The sequence below is a fragment of the Lottia gigantea genome (genome assembly GCF_000327385.1).
Source record: "Lottia gigantea unplaced genomic scaffold LOTGIsca_84, whole genome shotgun sequence".
In the NCBI taxonomy this organism is placed as follows: Eukaryota; Metazoa; Mollusca; class Gastropoda; family Lottiidae; genus Lottia; species Lottia gigantea.
The window spans coordinates 483,347-506,373 of NW_008710779.1; the positions used below are offsets into that span (position 1 = coordinate 483,347).

At 30.0% G+C, this 23,027-nt stretch overlaps 1 protein-coding gene across 1 annotated transcript in view; it reads right to left on the reverse strand.

The window, feature by feature from the left end:
• The window catches only part of LOTGIDRAFT_169302 (hypothetical protein), a gene marked incomplete at both ends in the record, with an annotated part of 75,134 nt that overhangs the window by 41,458 nt on the left and 10,649 nt on the right, over positions 1–23,027 (reverse strand). The window contains 25 exons of the mRNA XM_009067620.1: positions 6,619–6,777; positions 7,579–7,734; positions 7,992–8,177; positions 8,595–8,759; positions 9,648–9,803; positions 10,348–10,521; positions 10,697–10,825; positions 11,217–11,378; positions 11,872–12,024; positions 12,566–12,669; positions 12,915–12,935; positions 13,347–13,560; positions 13,900–14,226; positions 14,785–14,898; positions 15,259–15,468; positions 15,950–16,122; positions 16,898–17,039; positions 17,550–17,800; positions 18,250–18,337; positions 18,671–18,901; positions 19,256–19,435; positions 20,774–21,012; positions 21,540–21,630; positions 21,969–22,113; positions 22,581–22,762. Of these exons, the coding sequence (XP_009065868.1) occupies positions 6,619–6,777; positions 7,579–7,734; positions 7,992–8,177; positions 8,595–8,759; positions 9,648–9,803; positions 10,348–10,521; positions 10,697–10,825; positions 11,217–11,378; positions 11,872–12,024; positions 12,566–12,669; positions 12,915–12,935; positions 13,347–13,560; positions 13,900–14,226; positions 14,785–14,898; positions 15,259–15,468; positions 15,950–16,122; positions 16,898–17,039; positions 17,550–17,800; positions 18,250–18,337; positions 18,671–18,901; positions 19,256–19,435; positions 20,774–21,012; positions 21,540–21,630; positions 21,969–22,113; positions 22,581–22,762 (4,152 nt within the window). The remainder of the gene's footprint in view (positions 1–6,618; positions 6,778–7,578; positions 7,735–7,991; positions 8,178–8,594; positions 8,760–9,647; positions 9,804–10,347; positions 10,522–10,696; positions 10,826–11,216; positions 11,379–11,871; positions 12,025–12,565; positions 12,670–12,914; positions 12,936–13,346; positions 13,561–13,899; positions 14,227–14,784; positions 14,899–15,258; positions 15,469–15,949; positions 16,123–16,897; positions 17,040–17,549; positions 17,801–18,249; positions 18,338–18,670; positions 18,902–19,255; positions 19,436–20,773; positions 21,013–21,539; positions 21,631–21,968; positions 22,114–22,580; positions 22,763–23,027) is intronic.

Below are 23,027 nucleotides of genomic sequence, written 5' to 3' on the forward strand. Positions count from 1 at the left end.
TTCAAATTTATTATCAAAATGTTATCTAAGTTAAAAAAAAGAAGTTATAAAACTTCTTCTATCAGTTTTGACTTTTTTTTTACAAACCACTATTAATTCATTATTTTTTTACAATCCTAATCACTTACTGCCAAAACTTGGTTAATTCAAACTACCCTTATTATTTATTATACTTATAAAAACACCATTAACATGTTACTTTTAGACCATCCTCGTATTCACTTACTGCTAGTATCTTCCTAATTATCAATCATCCAAATCAATAACCACCTGTAACATGTTACCTTTAACCATTCTAATAGATAACTATCAGTAACCTGTTACCTTTAACCATTCTGATCAATAACCACCAGTAACTTGAAACCTTTAAACATTCTAATCAATAACCACCAGTAACTTGTTACCTTTAACCATTCTGATCAACAACTATCAGTAACTTGAAACCTTTAAACATTCTCATCAATAACCACCAGTAACTTGTTACCTTTAACCATTCTGATCAATAACTACCAGTAACTTGAAACCTTTAACCATTCTGATCAATGACTACCAGTAACTTGTTACCTTTAACCATTCTGATCAATAACTACCAGTAACTTGTTATCTTTAACCATTTTAATTAATAACTACCAGTAACTTGTTACCTTTAACCATTGTAATATATTACTACCAGTAACATGTTACCTTTAACCATTCTAAACAAAATAACTACCAGTAACATGTTACCTTTAACCATCCTATTCAATAACCACCAATGACTTGTTACTTTCCATACAAATGTAATTTTTCACTTTTGAACCGTTCTGATCAATAATCACCAGTAACTTGTTACTTTTCAATCATGCTAATCAATAACAACCAATAACTTGTTACTTTTCAACCACCCTAATCAATAACTACCAGTAACTTGTTACTTTTCAACCACCCTAATCAATAACTACCAGTAACTTGTTACTTTTCAACAATCCCAATATATAATTACCAGTAACTTGTTACTTTTCAACAATCCTAATCTATAACTACCAGTAACTTGTTACTTTTCAACAATCCTAATCAATAACTACCAGTAACTAGTTACTTTTCAATCATGCTAATCAATAAACACTAGTTACTCTTTATTTTTCAACCATCCTAATCAATAATAACAAGTAACTTGTTACTTTTCCAACACCCTAATAAGTAACCACCAGTAATATACTGGTTAAATACTAAAGATACATATCAAATAATTTCTTAATTATTTAAAGGTACATTTATCTCTTTTCGGTTCAGATTATCACTTCCAAATTCTAAAATATGTCAGAAATTGAATTGAAACTTTGCTCATTCTGCGATCTTCTTAAAGAGAACCACCTGGTTAATCTAAACTAAATAGGACAGGTGGTGTTGAATCTTGTAGTCAAGAATATCCACAATTAAGACAGAATAACATACATAAGTGTACACTGGTTTCAAGAAGAGTAAGGTTTTAACAGCGATATTACTCTAATTTTGGCACATTATGTCACGGGAATTAAATTATTGTCAATAAATACTATGGTCATTCAAAGTTTTAAACTATGGGTCTGGACACGATTCACTACTACTATTTTCTTCTGTATCAATCATCCCACACCCTACACAGCACCAGACACCGTACATATTTCCACCTTTATGTAGATAGGATCAAGTTAAACTAAATGTAGCATATGGATCATATTTTTTACTGGAAAAAGAACCACAAAGACAAGAAATCAGAATGACACAAACACAAAGAGGCCAGAAAACCTAGTTGCCTTTACAAATAGAACACCTATAGTTGGCTTTATGAATAGAAAACCTAGTTGTCTTTATAAATAGAACACCTATAGTTGGCTTTATGAATAGAAAACCTAGTTGTCTTTATAAATAGAACACCTATAGTTGAATTTTTAAATAGAAAACCTAGTTGCCTTTATAAATAGAAAACCTAGTTGCCTTTATAAACAGAAAATCTAGTTGCTTTTATAAATAGAAAACCTAGTTGCCTTTATAAATAGAAAATCTAATTGTTTTTATAAAAAGAAAATCTAGTTACCTTTATAAATAGAAAACCTAGTTGCCTTTATAAATAGAAAACCTAGTTGCTTTTATAAATACAAAACCTAGTTGCCTTTATAAATAGAAAACCTAGTTGCCTTTATAAACAGAAAATCTAGTTGTCTTTATAAATAAAAAAAATCTAGTTGCCTTTATAAACAGAAATTCTAGTTGTCTTTATAAATAGAAAACCTAGTTGCCTTTATAAATAGAAAATCTAGTTGCTTTTATAAATAGAAAATCTTTAAAAATAGAAAACCTAGTTGCCTTATAAATAAAAAAAATAGGTGCACTTCTAAATAGAAAACCTAGTTGCTTATATAAATAGAAAACCTAGTTGCCTTTATAAACAGAAAATCTAGATGTCTTTATAAATAAAAAAAATCTAGTTTCCTTTTCAAACAGAAAATCTAGTTGTCTTTATAAATTTAAAACCTAGTTGCCTTTATAAATAGAAAATCTAGTTGCTTTTATAAATAGAAAACCTAGTTGCCTTTATAAACAGAAAATCTAGTTGTCTTTATAAATAAAAAAAAATCTAGTTGCCTTTATAAACAGAAAATCTAGTTGTCTTTATAAATAGAAAATCTAGTTGCTTTTATAAATAGAAAACCTAGTTGCCTTTATAAATAGAAAATCTAATTGCTTTTATAAAAAGAAAATCTAGTTACCTTTATAAATAGAAAACCTAGTTGCCTTTATAAATATAAAACCTAGTTGTCTTTATAAACAGAAAACCTAGTTGTCTTTATAAATAAAAAAAATCTAGTTGCCTTTATAAACAGAAAATCTAGTTGTCTTTATAAATAGAAAACCTAGTTGCCTTTATAAATAGAAAATCTAGTTGCTTTTATAAATAAAAAATCTAGTTGTCTTTATAAACATAAAATCTAGTTGTCTTTATAAACAGAAAATCTAGTTGCCTTATAAATCGAAAATCTAGTTGCTTTTATAAATAGAAAATCTAGTTGCTTTTATAAATAGAAAATCTAGTTGTCTTTATAAACAGAAAACCTAGTTGCCTTTATAAATAGAAAACCTAGTTGCCTTATAAATAAAAAAAATAGGTGCCCTTCTAAATAGAAAACCTAGTTGCTTATATAAATAGAAAACCTAGTTGCCTTTATAAACAGAAAATCTAGTTGTCTTTATAAATAAAAAAAATCTAGTTTCCTTTATAAACAGAAAATCTAGTTGTCTTTATAAACAGAAAATCTAGTTGTCTTTATAAACAGAAAATCTAGTTGCCTTATAAATAGAAAATCTAGTTGCTTTTATAAATAGAAAATCTAGTTGCTTTTATAAATAGAAAACCTAGTTGCCTTTATAAACAGAAAATCTAGTTGTCTTTATAAATAAAAAAAATCTAGTTGCCTTTATAAACAGAAAATCTAGTTGTCTTTATAAATAGAAAACCTAGTTGCCTTTATAAATAGAAAACCTAGTTGTCTTTATAAACAGAAAATCTAGTTGTCTTTATAAATAAAAAAAATCTAGTTGCTTTATAAACAGAAAATCTAGTTGTCTTTATAAATAGAAAACCTAGTTGCCTTTATAAATAGAAAATCTAGTTGCCTTTATAAATAGAAAACCTAGTTGCTTTTATAAATAGAAAACCTAGTTACCTTTATAAATAGAAAACCTAGTTGCCTTTATAAATAGAAAACTTAGTTGCTTTTATAAATAGAAAACCTAGTTGCCTTTATAAATAGAAAACCTAGTTGCTTATATAAGTAGAAAACCTAGTTGCTTTTATAAATAGAAAACCTAGTTGCCTTTATAAATAAAAAAACCTAGTTGCTTATATAAGTAGAAAACCTAGTTGCTTTTATAAATAGAAAACCTAGTTGCCTTTATCAATAGAAAACCTAGTTGCTTTTATAAATAGAAAAGCTAGTTGCCTTTATAAATAGAAAACCTAGTTGCTTTTATAAATAGAAAACCTAGTTGCCTTTATAAGTAGAAAACCTAGTTGCTTTTATAAATAGATAATAAATAACATGTAACTATCCGTATCTCAATCATTTCATGTAAAAGCCATCAAATGCTAATTAAATGAATCTAATAGCCATCCTGGATAATTCAAGATGTTAATCAAAAATCTTCAGAAAGAGTGGCTGATTTTTTGAAACCATATTTATCCTGCATAAAAATTACGTAAATAATATACAGCAAACAGTAGCATATGGAAAATGATCCATCATACACTTTCATAACGATAAGCAAAAACTAGTTCAGACATTCTATATGAAACTACTTATAATGAAAACCATTCCATGTAGTTCATAACAAAGTCATAATGTAAACAGTATATACTAAACATCATCTGAATAGTTCACAAAATGAATAACATAATACTTTATAGTTAAGATCAAAGTATGATTCCAGTCATAAACATAAAATTCTATTGAATTTCAGGATAGAAAAAGAATAAATGGTCAGGGAAAATGTACGAAACCAATTTTTTTAGTGAGTTAATTTCTATTTAAATGACTAGTCCACATAAAAAAATTTAGACTTTTCTTATTTTGACCGATAAATGGCCAAAAACAAGAAAATTATTGAAATAAGCACGCAAAGCAGAATATGCCTCAAGCAACTTAGAAGTCTTGATAGTAATAAAGATTTACTGCATATTTATATGCATTAGGCTGAAACAATTTGATAATTTTTAGAATCTAACTCATCCCAGACTCCATTTCATTAAGCGTCCAATCAAAACTGTTGTCTCTATAACATGTTCACAAGACAGGACATTCAATAAAACAAGTTTGAATAGAGTACAGAACGTGTTCCATGTGTGGAAAAAATTGTAGGTGTAGACAGATTTAAAAATGGCGGAGAACGAAAAAAGGTGGCAAAATTCTGAATGTGACATATTTGGTATTTTTATCCCAGAGTTCAGAAATCTATGCTTTTTTTTTTCCTCCTTTGTAAAATAAGTATAATTTATGTGATAAGGTGGAGTAACATAGAATATTGACATTTCTACTACCATTTCCTTCGATGAACCAGTGACACAAACAGGTGTTCATTTATGATAAACTGTAGTTTGTCACGTGATACTATGATGTTGTCAAAGCACGACAATGATGCAATCTAAGATTTGTGGCAAATTAAAGGACCCGATCATATAAAAAAGTGAAAATTGTGTTAATAAAAGCATCTGAATATAACTATAAGAATTAAACGTTGGACTCACTAGCATTATTGGTGATCACGCCACAAATATACATAAAAGACTTCGTCAGTTATTCAGTTTGTCACGTGACCAACTGTGTTTACACAAATAATGCTAGTGAGACCAACGTTTAATTCTTAATATTTCCACTCTCACTGTATTTGTCAAAGTGAACCCTTTGACAAGAAATGCATTCAAATTCGCGTAAACTGGAGTGGGTCACGTGGTCACATTCCTGAGCAATATGGCTGCTGTTGAAGCCTTATTTTTGTAACGGCAATCTTTTTGAAATAAAATTTAACAATCGGAAACTTCATGAAAAGAATACATTAGACAGTGGAAATATAAGCAATGAACCCACTGCAGTTACAGTGATATGAATACATTGGGCACGGTGCAAATTGAATGAGCTGCCGAAGGCACTTACTTTATTTCTGTGTATTAATGCTAAGTTCACACCAACGGCGCTTAGATTGCGCTTTAAAGCGGCGTTCAAAGCGGTACCAAAGTTCGACTAAATAGCCAGGGTCGTAATAGATCGTTGGAAAGCTTTGAGCAAAGCTGGATATTCGGCAAGAGCGCCAAAATTTTTTAAACTGTTTAATAATTTTGGGCGCTCTGTCACGAATTGATTAAAGCGCCGAGAACGTATCAAACCTTAACAAAGCGTAACAAAGTTCAGCATAGCTTGACTCAAAGCTTGATAATCGTATCAGAGCATGATTTAAAGCGTCATAACCGCATCAAAGCTTTATAAAGCTTATCAAAGCGTGATTTAAAGCGTAACAAGGCCTGATCAAATCGGGAAATAATTTGTACCCAAAGCGTAACCCATTCGTATCAGAGCTTATCAGAGCGTAACATTACTTAGGAGATCGTGATATTTTTTGAAAAGTAAACAAAAAATGATGGCGCTTTGCTCGCCGATTTAAAGCACGGCATTCGCCGTTGGTGTGAACTAGGCATTAGCAAGCAGTCTAAGGAATTATATGATAATTGTTGAGTATCAATTAATTGTTTAATATAGGTATATGTGACAGCTTTGGCATAAAGTGGTTAGCCATAATGTGTGTCTGCTGAATAGAGGTGAAGTCGTATGAAAACTGTATGGTGAATTTTTATTGGTTATTAACAATAATTGACGGATCATGCTGAATACAGTTGACTGTTTAACTGTACATGACTATCAATGGTGTTTCTAAGTGGGGTCAGGGTGCAATGCTTGCCAAACCACTCTCAAATTTCGTTATCATTTTATATAGGGAAAGAATTGCCTGTGGCCCCTACTCGTCCAAAACAACCCACCCCAACCCAAAATTTAATTATAGACACATCACAGATGATCATATAAAATATATTATGTAACAACTATCACTTACTTGTAATGACTCTGATAAATCCTGCCATCTTTGATTTAGATGAGTTAATTCAGGTTCTACCATTTTACTATACTGGTCACTTTTACTCATCAAACAAATAGCTGATATTCTTACTTCATCAATATCACTTTTATGATCATTGACATCACATTCTATATTCTACAAAAATATCAAAAACATTTCATATTTAGATACATGTATGTACACAATTACAAGTTATCACAATTGAAGGGGATTGTAAGGAAGTTTTCTTGATTTTGTTCTTGCATTAGGCCATTAATGGCTTGTTTTTGCATCATTCCAATTTTCTGTCAGATGTCTGTGATTCCTGGTATTGTAGAAATACTGTCACTATTGCAAAAGCTGCATGCTCAGGACCTCATCAATAGCCACTTCATAAAATGCTTAAAGGGACAGATGCAGCATTTTGGGGGGTTGATTTGAGAGTTGATTATATGTAATTAGTCTTCAGAAATACTAGAAATGTACAAAAATCACATAATTCCTTTAAAAATACTTCAAACTAGGAATTTTACTCTCTATTTCTATATATCACAGAGTATCTTAAATTGACGAGTCAACATTTTAACATTCTATAGATAATTCTGAACACATATGGATTTGAAAGCTCAAATTTCGACGGTGAGCTGTGAACACTATTACTGATTAGCTCAGCTAAAAAATTCCAGTTTCTGAGAGTAAAGTATGATTGGTCGAAAACATGACCTATCTGTCTCTTTAATTTTTATGGAATCGCAAAAACCACATACTGAAAACATTTAACAATTACTATAACTAACAAATAATGCTATGGACTAGATGCAAATTCTCATACAAAATTGATCAAAATATCTAAATCTACAGGTAAATCGATTTGTCCCTGATGCACAAAAAAACAGACTGGAAGATTAAAATTCTTCTAAGAAGTATTTGGATAAAAAAAATAAATTGACTAATTACCTTCATAATCTTGGCCTGTTCCTGTGTATATCTATCTTTAATATGTAATTTCTTGTTTTGACCAACTTTCCCTTCACATAGACTTAACCAATCTTTTAATGCCATGATCTTGGTTTGAAACTCAATAAATATTCCATCTAGTTTACCCTCTTCTTGCTGTAAATTCCAATTACAAAAAAACTTAATACTTAAAGGGATTTTAAAAAGGTTTTCTAAAATTTTCATGAGTATCTTGGACACTGATAGCATCAATTTGCACCATTCCAAATTTTCAATCGGGTAGGGCCAGAGTTGTTAGGCTAGTGTCGAAAAAGGGTTGCTCTGATCAATCTATCAAATTCAGTTGATTGGTATAGTGAATAATTAGGCTTTTAAATTTTTTTGATGCATATCTAAATAAGTATTTAACGTACCTGAATATGTTCTTTCCATTCAGCTACTTGAATTGATAATGCTGACCAGTCCATATTCAATTGGCTATTTGCTTCAACAGCAAGATTGACCTCCCCTTCATCTGCTACCATATCTTTCATTAAATGTACAGAATCACTTATAGATGTCAATACAGGCTGATGTTTTATTATATCAATTTCTAATTGCTGAAATATATAAACAACGTTATTTTATCTATTTCATATTTCTATGGGTGTGCTTGATGGATGACTTTTGCACAATTGGCATTCAATAAAACAAGTTGGATCAGGATTCTAAATGTTTTCCATATGTACCAAAAAGAATATGTGTTGACAGAATTCAAAATGGCGGAAAAGAAATTGGAGGGAAAATTTTGATTGTGACATGTTCGGTTTCGTACCATTTGATCAAGGCCAGAATTGGAACAGACGAAACCTTTTTAGAACTTACCAATCACACACCACCCAAAATTAAAGAAAAGGGCAACAACTCTGTTTTAAATCATTCCATAGCGCTGATAATGGCAATTTAACCTTGACAGATGAGTGCCGACCATATATCAACATAAAGAAGTTTTAAGGATGTAAAAAAGCCAAATTTACCTGAATGAATTTTTTTTCTTGATCAACTTCTACCGTATCCAATTTTTTCTTTTCTTCTAATTTTGCCAAATTTACTTTAATAAATTCTTCTATTAACAGATGCTCTTTCTTATACTTCTTACTTAACTTCAACGCTTTTTCTAAATTGACTTTTCCTTGAGTAACCTGAAATACGTTTAACATCCAGTGATTATTACAAAGAATTGCCAAGATTTAGTACTTATAACATAGAAATTTAACAGTAGACAGAGCAATTGATCTCAAATTAATTCTCTGATTAACTCTGAAGGGATATACATAAGAGATATTGTCATGTTAAGGGGTAGACAGAAACTGTCACTTTTTATTGAAGCTGCTCTAATCCATTTTTGGATCGCTAGGTTTTGAGAATTTCATCAAGACAAAAGCCAAATTTGGCATCATTTCTGGTATCTTTACAAGGCTAAATCATTAATGAGTCCATCAAGATATTGCTGGATATTCCAAAATACAGTCAAGGGGTAAGCCTTTCCTTTCTTAGTTATATGTCATTATCCCTTTCTTTTATAAATCATATGTCATTATCCCTTTCTTTTATAAGTTATATGTCATTATCCCTTTCTTTTATGAATCATATGTCATTATCCCTTTCTTTTATGAATCATATGTCATTATCCCTTTCTTTTATAAGTCATATGTTATTATCCCTTTCTTTTATAAGTTATATGTTATTATCCCTTTCTTTATAAGTTATATGTCAATACCCCTTTCTTTTATGAATCATATGTCATTATCCCTTTCTTTTATGAATCATATGTCATTATCCCTTTCTTTTATAAATCATATGTCATTATCCCTTTCTTTTATAAGTTATATGTTATTATCCCTTTCTTTTATAAGTTATATGTTATTATCCCTTTCTTTTATAAGTTATATGTCATTATCCCTTTCTTTATAAGTTATATGTCAATACCCCTTTCTTTTATAAGTTATAAGTCATATGTCATTATCCCTTCTTTTATAAATTATATGTCAATATCATACCATTTCTGATAAATTAACACAAAATCTCACCTGTGCTCCCAAATCATTATACTGTTTCTTTATTGCGTCTAATTGCTTGTTTAGTTTATCAGGAAAATCTACTTGTTTTTTATCCACCACATGCCGCCCAGTTTTAATAACATATTCTACTTCACTCTTTAATTCACTTAATGTTCTATAGAACGTCTAAAAGAAAATACAGATCATAAACTAACTTAAGTAAAAGTTTTTTGGGGGGTTGGCAAAAATGAATTAAGGTAGAAGAATTAAGCAAACATCAAATGTCGCTCTAATAGTTTTCACGCTTAAGTTATCTTTGGCCTACTTTAATGTAAAATGTCTACAATTTTTTTTCTCATCACATTCATTGGTCTAACAATTTCACAGCATCACGACACATTCTCAGAAAACTAAATTTAACTATAGATAGAGCAACAGATTGTTTTTGAACAAGGCCATCATGTTGATCAAATACAGAAAACATGTTGGTCTAGAATGTCCCAGCTCAGAAAAATTTTAAAATTTCCTTTTCAAATCAAATTATACATGTTTTTTTTTTCTTCATTGTATTCTTTTATTGACTTGTGTTGGAAGTATTTTGCTAGAATAAATTGTATTATTTTAATTTTTTTTTTGTGCTGAAAGTTCTAGACTACCAACCTTTAATTCAAACCTAACTGTCATAAGATATTAAATAGTAAAATTTGGTACTAGTTTATTAAATACTCACCATACATTGTTCATGTCTATCTGTGATATCTGAAGGGTTAAAGTTGGGTACCTCTAACATATATGATCTATCTTGGATATTATCCATCTCCCTTTTAACATGACTCAATTTAGGGTCAAAATTAGTCGGACGCTGGAACTTTCGAAACTTCAGTGTTACATCAGCGAAATGTTTCTGAAAAATGAACCAATTATGAACTAACAGATTACTTATGTTTCTGAACTAAAGTTACGAACTGGTATGATTCTCTGATATATTTTAAAATGAAATCTTTTTCAATAAATTGTAGGTGGACATCGAATCAAAATTCCATCCTAATAAGTGACATGGGTACCCCTGGAATAATTACCTTTAAAAGTGTAGTCTGTTGTTCCAGTCTTTGTCCAGCTTCTTCTTTACCTTGTAATTTATATTTTTTACTACTTTCTTCTAGTTCTTCCAGTAGTTTTTCTTCTTCTGCGAACTCTCTCTTTAAAGTCTATACAATATACAATAACAAGGTTGTTCATTTGAATAATTTTAGTGAGCCAGTTAATCAACTAGATATACAATCAAACAAAGTGTGTTCGGGGGGAAAGAGGTTTCCCTCCAACCCTAGGCAAGAAGTTCAACCCTCCTACTAATTTTCATAATTTAGGCCATTTCAAAATTATTTTACCTTCTTGGTTGGACAAATTTGTGATTAACTTGCAACAACCAAGTCAATAGATGTCTCATTTTCAGCTCTTCATAAACACTTCATTTTAATATTCTTTTCGTTGCTCGCATACTTAAACCTCTACTGATCTTAGTGAAGAGAATATCAGACTGCAATATGAAAGGTTCGAGTTAACTTACTGACCTTATTTCTAAGTGACTAGTATATTTACCTCAAATTCTTCTGGATTGTCACCAGCTAATATATCAGCATCTAGACGTAGTTGTAAATGTTGAGATATATCTGACATCCATTGTGTCATCTCTAACATTTTTCGCTCTATGTTCTGAGCTCTATTAATATTCTGTTCTAACTGCTCCATTTTACTTTTAGCCTACAATCATAAAATAGATGTTTGTCTTGTTGTCGTTCAAATTGACATTAAGGCCAGAAAGCAGAAAAAATACTAATGCCTCTCATGTTCATGGTCATACAATTTTCAACCAATCAAATGTTAAGTTTTCGAGAGCAAAAAAACGTGTTCAATAAAAGATTTTCGTACTATATGTGAGGAATTCTGGGATATTCATTGTTATACCATTGACATGCATGTCTGCCAACTTTAACACTTTCAACCCTAGGCCAGATTGTAAGCCAATATATACCCAAACGGTCGGAAGAGCAGCCATACTAAATGATGTCACGCAACGTTAAGGACATTTTTGGTTAAATTTTGACCAAGCACAATTCAGAGAAGAATTTTGGTAGATTAACTGTAGTAATCTGTAGAAAGAGCAAAAAACAAATCTGCATCTTAATCAAATTGGTTATCCTTATAAAATATGGCCATTTCTTTTTTGTCCTATAAACCTTCTTGAAATGCCTACCTCAACTTCTAGAGTTTCTGATCTTTTTGTAATATCCTGATATTGTTTCTGAACAGAATCTACCATAATGGAATTATTAATTAATTCATTGTAAATAGCAGTCAAGGTCTCTCTTTCACTTGTATCATGGTTCTTAATAACTGTTTCTATAGCCTACAACAAAACAGTAGATTATAGCTTATAGATTTAGTCTGAGTTGATATACTCTGAGTGTAGTAATATTACATAAATCATAATACCAATATAGTATAAAAAGCTTAAAAAATAAAACCATTTAGCTAGCAGGTAATAAACAACAGACAGGCAAATTTCTGTTGATATGTAGCAGAAATAGCACAGACACAAAGTTCTGTGAGCCATCCATAATGCCCAGAGGTTTTGTGCTAATAAATGTATTTTTATACTGACAGTTAGCTTACATTAATTAATAAAAAAGAAATATAACACTGACTAGGTGCTTTTCTCATTAAATATCTCTAAAGTTAGCAAATTTTACTAAACATCCCTTTGACTGCCATGTCGAAAAATAACAAATTTGAAAAAATCACAGAAAAAGTGGCCAGACACAGAATTCTAATACTGACAGCTTGTAACTAAAATTAAGTTACGCATACAGCTGATACAGGCTGGATAAAACATCCTTATTCTGAAGTTCCCATCCTAAACCATTATTCTTTATGTAAACCATACTTACATTGAGTTCTTCAGATATATCTTCAGCATCAGAACTAGTTAATTTAGTAGTGGATACTAATTTCTGAAGACTGTTTAGATATCTTTCTTCATTTTCAATAATATCTATAATATAGAATTAAATAATAGTTTATTATATACCATTAATATCATCAATGGGTGGCTGCTAAATAGGTCCGCACATCAGTAAATTCCATTGCAGCTTTCATCTTTTGGACTACTTTTCACACAACTCAATATTCTCAATACAACTCTTTCACAACACTCTTCTTACTTAACACACATCTATCATTACACTTACTCCTAACACAATTCTCTTACAACACACACCATTAACAACACAATCTTACCTTGAGATCTTATCAACACATCTGTCACAACACAACAACACTCAATAACACACTTCTTACTTAACACATGTCTTTAATACCACTTACTCCTCACACAATTCTCTTACAACACACACCATTAATAACACAATCTTACCTCTTAAGATCTAATAACACACAACTGTCACAACACAACATTTCAATAACAACACATTTCTTACTTAACACCCATCTGTAATAGCACTTACTCCTCACACACTGCTCTCACCTCTAACAACACACGCTTATTACAACAGACACCTTTTCTGACACAAATCTTTTACAACACATACCACTCACAACACATTTGTTACAACAATTATCTCCAAACAAACACCTCTTACAACACACAACACAATATGACCATAATCATTCACAATAATTATAACCAACTCAAAAAGAGTCAATATATACCTTCAAATTGGTGCCAATGAGTCTCTGAAGATTGGTAAATATTGGAATATCTATCTACTCTTTGATTGACTTCTGTCCATAATAGATTTAATTTCATCAAGGATCTAGCTAATTCTTGTAATGTACCAGTTCCAGCTAAACTGAGCTGATCATTTGTGTCTTCATTAATCTCATTTAATTCACTTTCTCTTTTCTGTAGTTCATTCTTTAAATTCTAAAACAAAACATATATTGCCATGGTTACAGGACACTCTTAAATATTTAATTAATGATATCTTAATGGAAAGATAGAAAGAAACAACTATATTTTACAAGGATAACAACTTAGGTTCACAGTTAAAGGTCCTTTCTACCAGCTGATGCTTGGCAAAAACTCTTGGCATTAATCTTTCCCAGATTATCCGTACCCATTTACAGCTAAGTCAACTGGAATTATTAACGATCATCTAACTTTCATGAGCCGATTCAGATCGGAACTCACATCCACCATTTGATTCACCATGGTAATGCAATAATAACATAGAGATTGGATATATCTAAACTTAAGACTTACCTTAAACCTGATATTTTCTGTAGTTAAATCTTCCAATGTTTTAATAGAATAATCTTTATTAGATAATGTTTCTTTTATATTCTCTAACCACTCTATTAATTCATCTATATTATCATACATCTTATTACTCTTAATAATCTTTTCTTTTAATCTTTCATTCTGTTCTTTAGCTAGTTTAATAGTCATCTCCCAGTTCTTATTCAGCTCACTGACTTGAGTATTCAGCTTCTCCTGATAAGCTGTTTCCATGTTCTCACCAATTGACTTGCTGATATTATTAACGTTGGTTATATTCTGTTTTAAGGTAACAATATCTTCTGTTACACCCTAAATAACAAAAATATATCAATTACATTATTGTAATGAGAAAGCTTAAAAATAAAAGGTTGGCTTGCAAAGTAACACACACCTACAATTTTGCTTTGTTGAAATCAAATTTAAAGGAATACTTCCTCTTAGAATGAATTCAGATTTTCAAACTGGACCAATAAGAGAATATATTAATCAGTATTGAATTTATCAGGTGTCCCTGTATAGAACAAAAAATCCATAAAACTAAATAATTATTGAAAAACACTGTAGTCTTATGGATTAATTGGATTATAGAAGGATTTTGTTGTATAGTTATGACACCAGATAAGTTCATTGACTTATTTTGGTCATGTATACATGTAGCTTCCGTTTGCATCATTTCTGTATCCTATCAGACAGCCTTAATTTCTGTTACTTTCCAGATTATGCTGGCACTATCCTCATACTATTTAGTTTAAATCCCAAATTTTTTTTTAAATCCAATTTCAATCAATAATCAAGATAAGTATACAAATCAAAAGCTGACTTTAATATCTTAAAACAATAAGAAATAGTAATCAGATATATACATACATTGCTCTCATGTAATTGTGCTTCTAATGTTGGTAGATCACCTATTAAAGGATCTTCAGCATGTAAAAATACATCCATTTCATCCATCCAACAAATCAGTCCTTGCATTTGATTCTGAAGAAAAAAAATTGATAACTGGTAAATAAAGTAAGATTTCAGTATTATCCAGGAATTACAAGAATTTTGAAATCATCATAAAAAGTTATCATTTCCAAGTTATGTATGGAAACAAATATTTCTCAATATCAAAATTGAAAAACAAATGTTTTGCTACTATATGAAAGATAACTTTACAGGCAAGGTAAAATACACCCACTGGCAGCTTTGATTTTAAATAAAAATATTTGGCTCTTCATGTAGGCGTATAAAATATACCAGGGCCAATATGACAATTTGTATATAAACAACTAATATCTAGAATCCCAAGATTTCACATCTTTGCTACTCTTTAAGTTCCAAGCGAAAATGGCTTACCTGAAAAAGACGTTGCTGAGCCAAAGATTTTTCTAACTGTGTAAGTCTTTCATTAATAGTAGTAGATATATTTCTCCAATGACTATTAATATTATCTAAATCTTTATTTATTGTTGCTATTTGTTCTGGTGAATTCTTAATAAGTTCCGTACCAGTTTGCTGTATATAGTTTATGCTAGCTTGATGACCTCGAACATCACTTTGATATTCCTTAAAAAAGAAAGTCAGTAATAACATTGACAAACTTTCATTTGATATTCCTAGAAGATATGTTAACAATAGCAGACAACAATCTGATAGTCCTAAAAATATATTAACATTAAAGCTATCATGCTCTTATTTCACTAAAATAAATTATCTAAAAAAAAAATAGACCACTTACTGTTAGAAGTTGCAATACTTTTTGAAGAAATGAAATGAAATGAATGGAGTTTTAGGTCCTACTTTTCTGCAACATGTGGGCTAAGGAATTTTTTTATTTCAAGAGCATGATAGCTTTAATCATTTCAAAAATAAACATAGGCTCAGGTGCATACATGAAATTTAACAATCCCATAATTACATTAACAATTCTAATCAATACAGTCCATATTCTTCTCAAAACAAAGTTAATATTTAAACTAAATTGAAGTACAAAATTTATTTCAAAAAAATAAACCGTAATTGATGGAAACATGAAATGAGTACTAACTTTATATTGAGCAAGTTGTTTTTCTGTTGATTCTACATCAGTTATTTTGACTTTCTCTCCTTTTAAAATGTTCTCCATATCACATATCCATTTTAATAAAGCTTGCATAGCATCAACATATGACTTAGGTGGTGTTTTCTCCATATATTTCTCTAGAGCAGTCAAGTTTAAACCTAAAGCACAAACATAACATCTTATATCACAGACATCTTATAATTGTAATATCACCCTGTAGATCACTTAGGCCCTACTCGTTTACAACCAATCTGAAACTGGATTCCGAATCCGTGTCACTGGTTTACAATGGTTTGCCCTGAATCTTAATCCGGATTTCCAATCCGTTTCCTAGGGCAGATTCGTTGGATTCAAGATGGCGTCATTCATAGGGCACTTATAGTTTTAAATTAGTCTTGCTTTTCGAATCTGTTTCACTCGTTTACAACATGAATCTGATGTACCAAACTGGTTTCAGATTTTTTGTAATCGAGTAGGGCCTTATACAAAGTGATAACATCTTCTGGTTATGTTTTATCAAAAAAAATATATAACAAAGTTTCAGGTACTTCTTTGGCTTAATACATCTTCAGTTTTTAACGATCTCAATCCAGTTCGCTTACTTCTGCTCCGAAAGCCTGATTTTGAAAAGTTTAACACCATTACCAAGCTAGATGTCCTGATGAGGACTGTGAATTTGAAATGCATTTCAGCAGCACAAGATAAGCTCTAGTTAAACTGCTGAGGTTATTGATATTTTGATTGGTCAAAGATCTATTTTTTTATTTTAACTTAATCCTTTATATATTAAAACAGAGGAAACATGAATTTGAGTGTAATTCTTGCATAAGGGCTAAATAGCCTGGATAATTGAAGATGGAAGCTAAATGATTTTCTTTTCATGTCTTTTTTAACCTATCAATATAAAACTATAACAGCATTGGTATGGCTTACCCATTCTTTCATAAGTCAAATCCCACGAAGCCTTAAATACTCCATAATCCAGCATCATTTTCGATTCTGTTCCAAAATTATTGGCTTCATTATGTAGTTTCTCAATTCTGGAGTCATGATTTTTCATTGCTTTCAATTTGACCTGCGGAAAAATCAATGTTTTATGAAATTATAATATCTATTCTGATAGAAGAGCTCCAGATTTTTTGTTTGTGAGTGGATTTCTTAACTTACAGTAGGATCTGAAGATGTTTATAAGAAATTTATGTTAATAAATTCAACCAATCAAATGACATTTTCAGTAGCAGATCAATCACCACTTAGTATGGGCTGACAATTTCAGCAATTTTCAAGCTAGTACAGAAAATTAGAAAGACGTAAATAAACCCATTAAGTGTCTCCAAATGTTGAATTTTTGAATAAAAGTTTAAATTAGAAGCTCAGCAATTTCAAGTATAGTACAGAAAAGTAGAATGACATAGATAAAAGCAACCAGAACTGTGAACAGCTCTGAGTGTGGCATGAGACCTTATCCAATGAACGAAAATAATCATTACAAAATCAAAATGTGACAAATCGATAACGATTTGCCACGCAATAAGTGTCCTTAAATGAAAAAATTTAATCTGTTTAATACAAAATCTAAATGTACCTTGCACTGATCTAGAATCTTCTTCACCTCAGTACTGTCACTAGGAATTTGGGAATTATTTTCTAGCCATAATTCATAGCTTGATAATATCTTCTGTAAATCATCTAGTTCGTTGTACCATTTTCTACTGCTCATATTAGATTCTATATGACGTTTTGTCTGAGTGAGATTAGTAGTTAACTCTTTCCACCTGTTTTCTAATTTATTCATGGCTGACGATGTTTCTGATCCTAAATCTAACATAGCTTTATCTGTAATAATAAAACACATTATGTTATGTAACGTAATGTAATATAACGTAACATAACGTAACGTATTATGTTATAAAATAGCGCTAAATACATCAATTGTAGAGCGATATAGAAATATTAAAACAGAACCTAAAAAACATGTTGTTATATTATATCCTAAAAAACATGTTATGTTATGTTATGTTATGTTATGTTATGTTATATTATGTTATGTTATGTTATGTGGCATGTATTGTATTGTATTGTATTGTATTGTATTGTATTGTATTGTATTGTATTGTATTGTATTGTATTATATTATATTATTATTTTATATTATATTATATTATATTTTCGGTTATGTTATATCATATATATATATTTTCGCTACATGAAGATGTATCACTTTTCAAATGGAAATCTGACATTGTGTTAAGCCTTGATTGAAAACAATATATATCAAAACTTACCCTTTTTTAAATCTGAAACTGCAGCTTCACCAAGATCTATTGCTTGCTTAATTTCTCCTTTGTGTTCTTCAAAATCTTTCTCAACATCCTGCAGATTAAATTCATATTACATAAACTTATATATTGATAAATTGAATTTGAATTGATCCATTCCTTGAGCCCTTGTATTAAAACTTATACCCATGGTCTATACAAGTAAGAGAACAAATAGAGAAAATCGTTTTTAATATTGAGAGCATTGTACTATAGCAGTGACTGAAATCATTCTCAAATGTTGGTTCTTATATAAGTCTACATGTGAAAATCTAAGATAACTTAAGAAATATCAATGCCTAAAAAAACCCTCAGAATTTAATCAGTGATGTTTCTATTTATATTTGTTTTCTATTTAAACCATCAACAATAATGCATCATCATTTACCAGAACTAAAACCATTTTTTCCTCTTCTGTAAATTGTTGCTGGCCCTCAGTAGAAGTTAGTAATTGTAGGGTACCTTCAATACGATCAAACCAATCATTCAATTCTCTCAATTTCTTCTCAAAATCTAATATATTGCCAGTTTTCTGTGCAGATTGTTGTGGTACATTAACAGCTTTCACAAAATCTGTTGAATCTAAATCTTTAGAAAGTTCTACACCAGAGTTAGCAATCTAAAATACGGTTAAAAAGTTTCATTACAGTGTTTAAGTAACATCCGTGTGACCCATCATACCTTAGTCTCAGAAACAGGAATTTTCAGCCAAGTCAAGTTGGTGCCTGCAAATCCATGTGTGTCCCTACCCTTAGAAAAAAATGCAGGGGAACATATGTTTAAAAAAAATTCCCGTAGGAGGAACCCCAGCTCACTTAAAAATCCACAGGCGCCCCACTTAAGTCCCAGACAATCATTTGTTTTTCCCAGAAAATAAAGCCAAAATATATGATAGGTCTAAAATAGCTCTGTATGACTATTATGAATGTTTTTAAGTTTTCATATGGAAAAAGCTATTACATAGTTTCTTTACCTCTTTACTCTGTAGTTCCATTTGTTGAACTAGCTGTTCCCATCTTATTTGTAAAATTTCCAATTGACCACTAATTTCTTCCATAACTTCTTTACTATTCACTTTTTCAACTATGGCTTGACCACAAACATTTAAATTATCAAATCTAGCTACTTGTTCAACCATATCATGTTCTATCAACTAAAATATATGATAATATATAATCTAGAATATCATGTTCTATCAACTAAAATATATGATAATATATAATCTAGAATATCATGTTCTATCAACTAAAATATATCATAATATATAATCTAGAATATCATGTTCTATCAACTAAAATATATCATAATATATAATCTAGAATATCATGTTCTATCAACTAAAATATATCATAATATATAATCTAGAATATCATGTTCTATCAACTAAAATATATCATAATATATAATCTAGAATATCATGTTCTATCAACTAAAATATATCATAATATATAATCTAGAATATCATGTTCTATCAACTAAAATATATCATAATATATAATCTAGAATATCATGTTCTATCAACTAAAATATATCATAATATATAATCTAGAATATCATGTTCTATCAACTAAAATATATCATAATATATAATCTAGAATATCATGTTCTATCAATCTAGAATATCATGTTTTATCAACTAAAATATATTATAATATATAATCTAGAATATTATGTTCTATCAACTGAAATATATCATAATATGTATTCTAGAATATCATGTTTTATCAACTAAAATATATTATAATATATATTCTAAAATCTAGAAATATATAAGCAAATCTAGAATATAAATGTTTTATGATCTAGAAATATATAATCAAATCTAGAATATTATGTTCTATTATATAATCACATCTAGAATATCATGTTCTATTATCTAGAAATATATAATCAAATCTAGAATATAAATGTTTTATGATCTAGAAATATATAATCAAATCTAGAATATCATGTTCCATTATATAATCACATCTAGAATATCATGTTCTATGATCTTAAAATATATAATCAAATCTAGAATATCATGTTCTGTTATATAGAAATATATAATTAAATCCAGAAATATAATGTTCTATAAACTAGAAATATAATCAATTCTAGAATATCAATGTTTAATGATCTAGAAATGTATAATAGACATATTATTTTTTATTATCTAGCAAGATATTATCAAATCTAGAATATCATGTTCTATCATCTAGAAATATAACATTCACAGATTGAGAATTACATAATCAAATCTAGAATATTGTGTTCTATTATCTAAAACAACATAAGCAAATCTAGACATATAACGTACATAAACTTTAGTATCATGTATCATCAAATATCATGTTCTTGGCTGACCATGATTATAGATAGCTTTAGGTGGATAAAAGCCAAGCTAAAATATCACGTGACTGATTCCAATCAAGTAAGGAAACAGATTGTGATTAATGTCGACACGTATAGTAATAATTTATATGTTTTGAAAACTAAATTATGCACGTACCTTAAGTTCTCTGACTTGATGTTCAACCTGTTCTGGTTTACTTAAATCAGCTTTAGACATAGCTTTCAATACCTGCTCTTTAGATGCTAACCAATTAGAGAACTGCAGTTGTTCACTATTAAAATGTTGCCATTTTAACAAGACATCTTGTAGTAGTATCCATTGTTCTTCTGTCCAATGACAAATATTACTCCATCTCTTTCCAAGTAATTCTAGCTCTTTCTCCATCTTATCACAAACTACAATAATACAAGACATAAACCTACAGTAGAGTTCTTGGCACAACTATCCATCATAAAGCAAAACTCAATGACACCAGTAGTTCGAATGCATACTAATAAAAATCGGATCTTCTTAAAATGAGTGATCTTGTTTTTAATTTTACTTTAAATATTTAGAACCATGACAGTCAATTTACCATCTTTTCTACGGAGGATTTGCTCAAAAGTTTACATGTTTAAAGTAAACTCATTTGGATGACAATAATTCACATATATTTGGATGTTTAAGGAACCTATTTGTTCACTTCATTGGGTACAAGGGTCAAAGGTCAATTTGCCCTTCCTCGAAATATGGAACAAACTTTTTCATTTAATATTCTTTCAAAACTTTTCTTTCACATTTATAAACCTACATCCGTTATAGCAAGATGGATGCATTGCACTTGATAAATCATATCAGTAAGCCTTTGTTTTTTTTAGATCAAGTAGGTAACTCTCAGGCTTGTATTTAGCTCTTTCAATTAAAGATAGACTATAACGCCTACCTTCCTGTGAGTTCTCATCATCTATAACAACTACCATATTCTGTAGACTATCCACAATATCTTGTTCCTTTTCTACAGCATCTTGAATTTTCTACCGAAAAAATAACAAAGATACAAAGGTTATTTCATGTTCTTCTTTTCCGCTGATGTAGCTATCATGAAGTAAAAAATTGTATGCACTATACAATTAGTAAACTGATACCTTTCCTATTTAGAACTATCTAGGAAATTTGATTTGCACATCCTGGTGGATATGAAGAGCCTTTGGTGTTGTAGCAAACACCACTTAGAAGTATGTCATCCATTCCTGCACAATTTAATGATTTTTCGTTCTGGTTTCCACTCCTAAGTTTTCATTGCTTAGCATTAATCCTTGTAGCTCCTTCCTTTGCTTAGGAAAAGTCAAACCATTTCTTCCCATAATCATACCTTGTGTGTTTCTATCTGGTTTTGTATTGTCTTTAAATCTGTACCAATCGTATCATGTGTTTTTATATGATTTTCCATCCAACTTAACCATTTAGAGAGTTCTTCTAATTGTTCATGTTGCAATGTCATTAACAACTTCTGAAGCCTATAGACAATAAAAAAATATATAAAACATTTGCAAAAGATGGTAAGTATCCTTTTCTAAGTTGGTTAAGAAGCATAGAGCCATAAAAATAGATTGTGAAGGATACAAACTGAAAACTTAATGTTACGTCAAGAAAATATGGATTCCAGTCGATTTATTCTGAGTAATTCAGATTAGGCCATGATCACAACTGGCAGATAAATAAGGATACAATTATCCAAAGCATCAATAGAACTTTCCATCTGGATCATTGATAACCACTCAAATCAATAGCAAATACAATGTGGAAGAAAAATACCGGATGCCAATTGTTGTGAGATAGTAGTTGAAAGCCGACATGAGGCCGTCTTTCAGAAGCACGGGCAGTGTCATCAGAATCAGGATATGAACCCATGGGACCTAATTCTCTAGCAGAAGATAATCTAACTTGCTACAGGTTGAGATTATTCCCAAAAAAATCTGTTTACCTAGTTTGTCTTTCCAATGATTTCTGACGTAAAGATTCCCAGCGTTTATTGAGTAGTTCCATTTGAACATGGATTTCATCTTTTTCTTCTTCACTGACTCTAGTATCATTGATTAAATCATTGCCTTCTTTTAATACACTACCAATATTATCTTGATGTTCTGTTAAATCTAACATAAACTCCTAAAAACATCAATGATAAAATCTTTATATGCATGTAACAGAATTTCCTTTCTATATTCTTATAGCATGCAATTTCACTTCTGATTGAAAAAACAGAAGATTTAACTGCATTATGATTCATAAAGGGGGTACGAGTCTTCTGTCATCTAACCCTTGATATGGACACCTCAATTTCTCCATACTATAAATCACTAATTATAGGGATTGTAAAGAGTTTATCTAAATTTTTTATGTGTTACAGGGACACTGATAGCATCAATTTGCA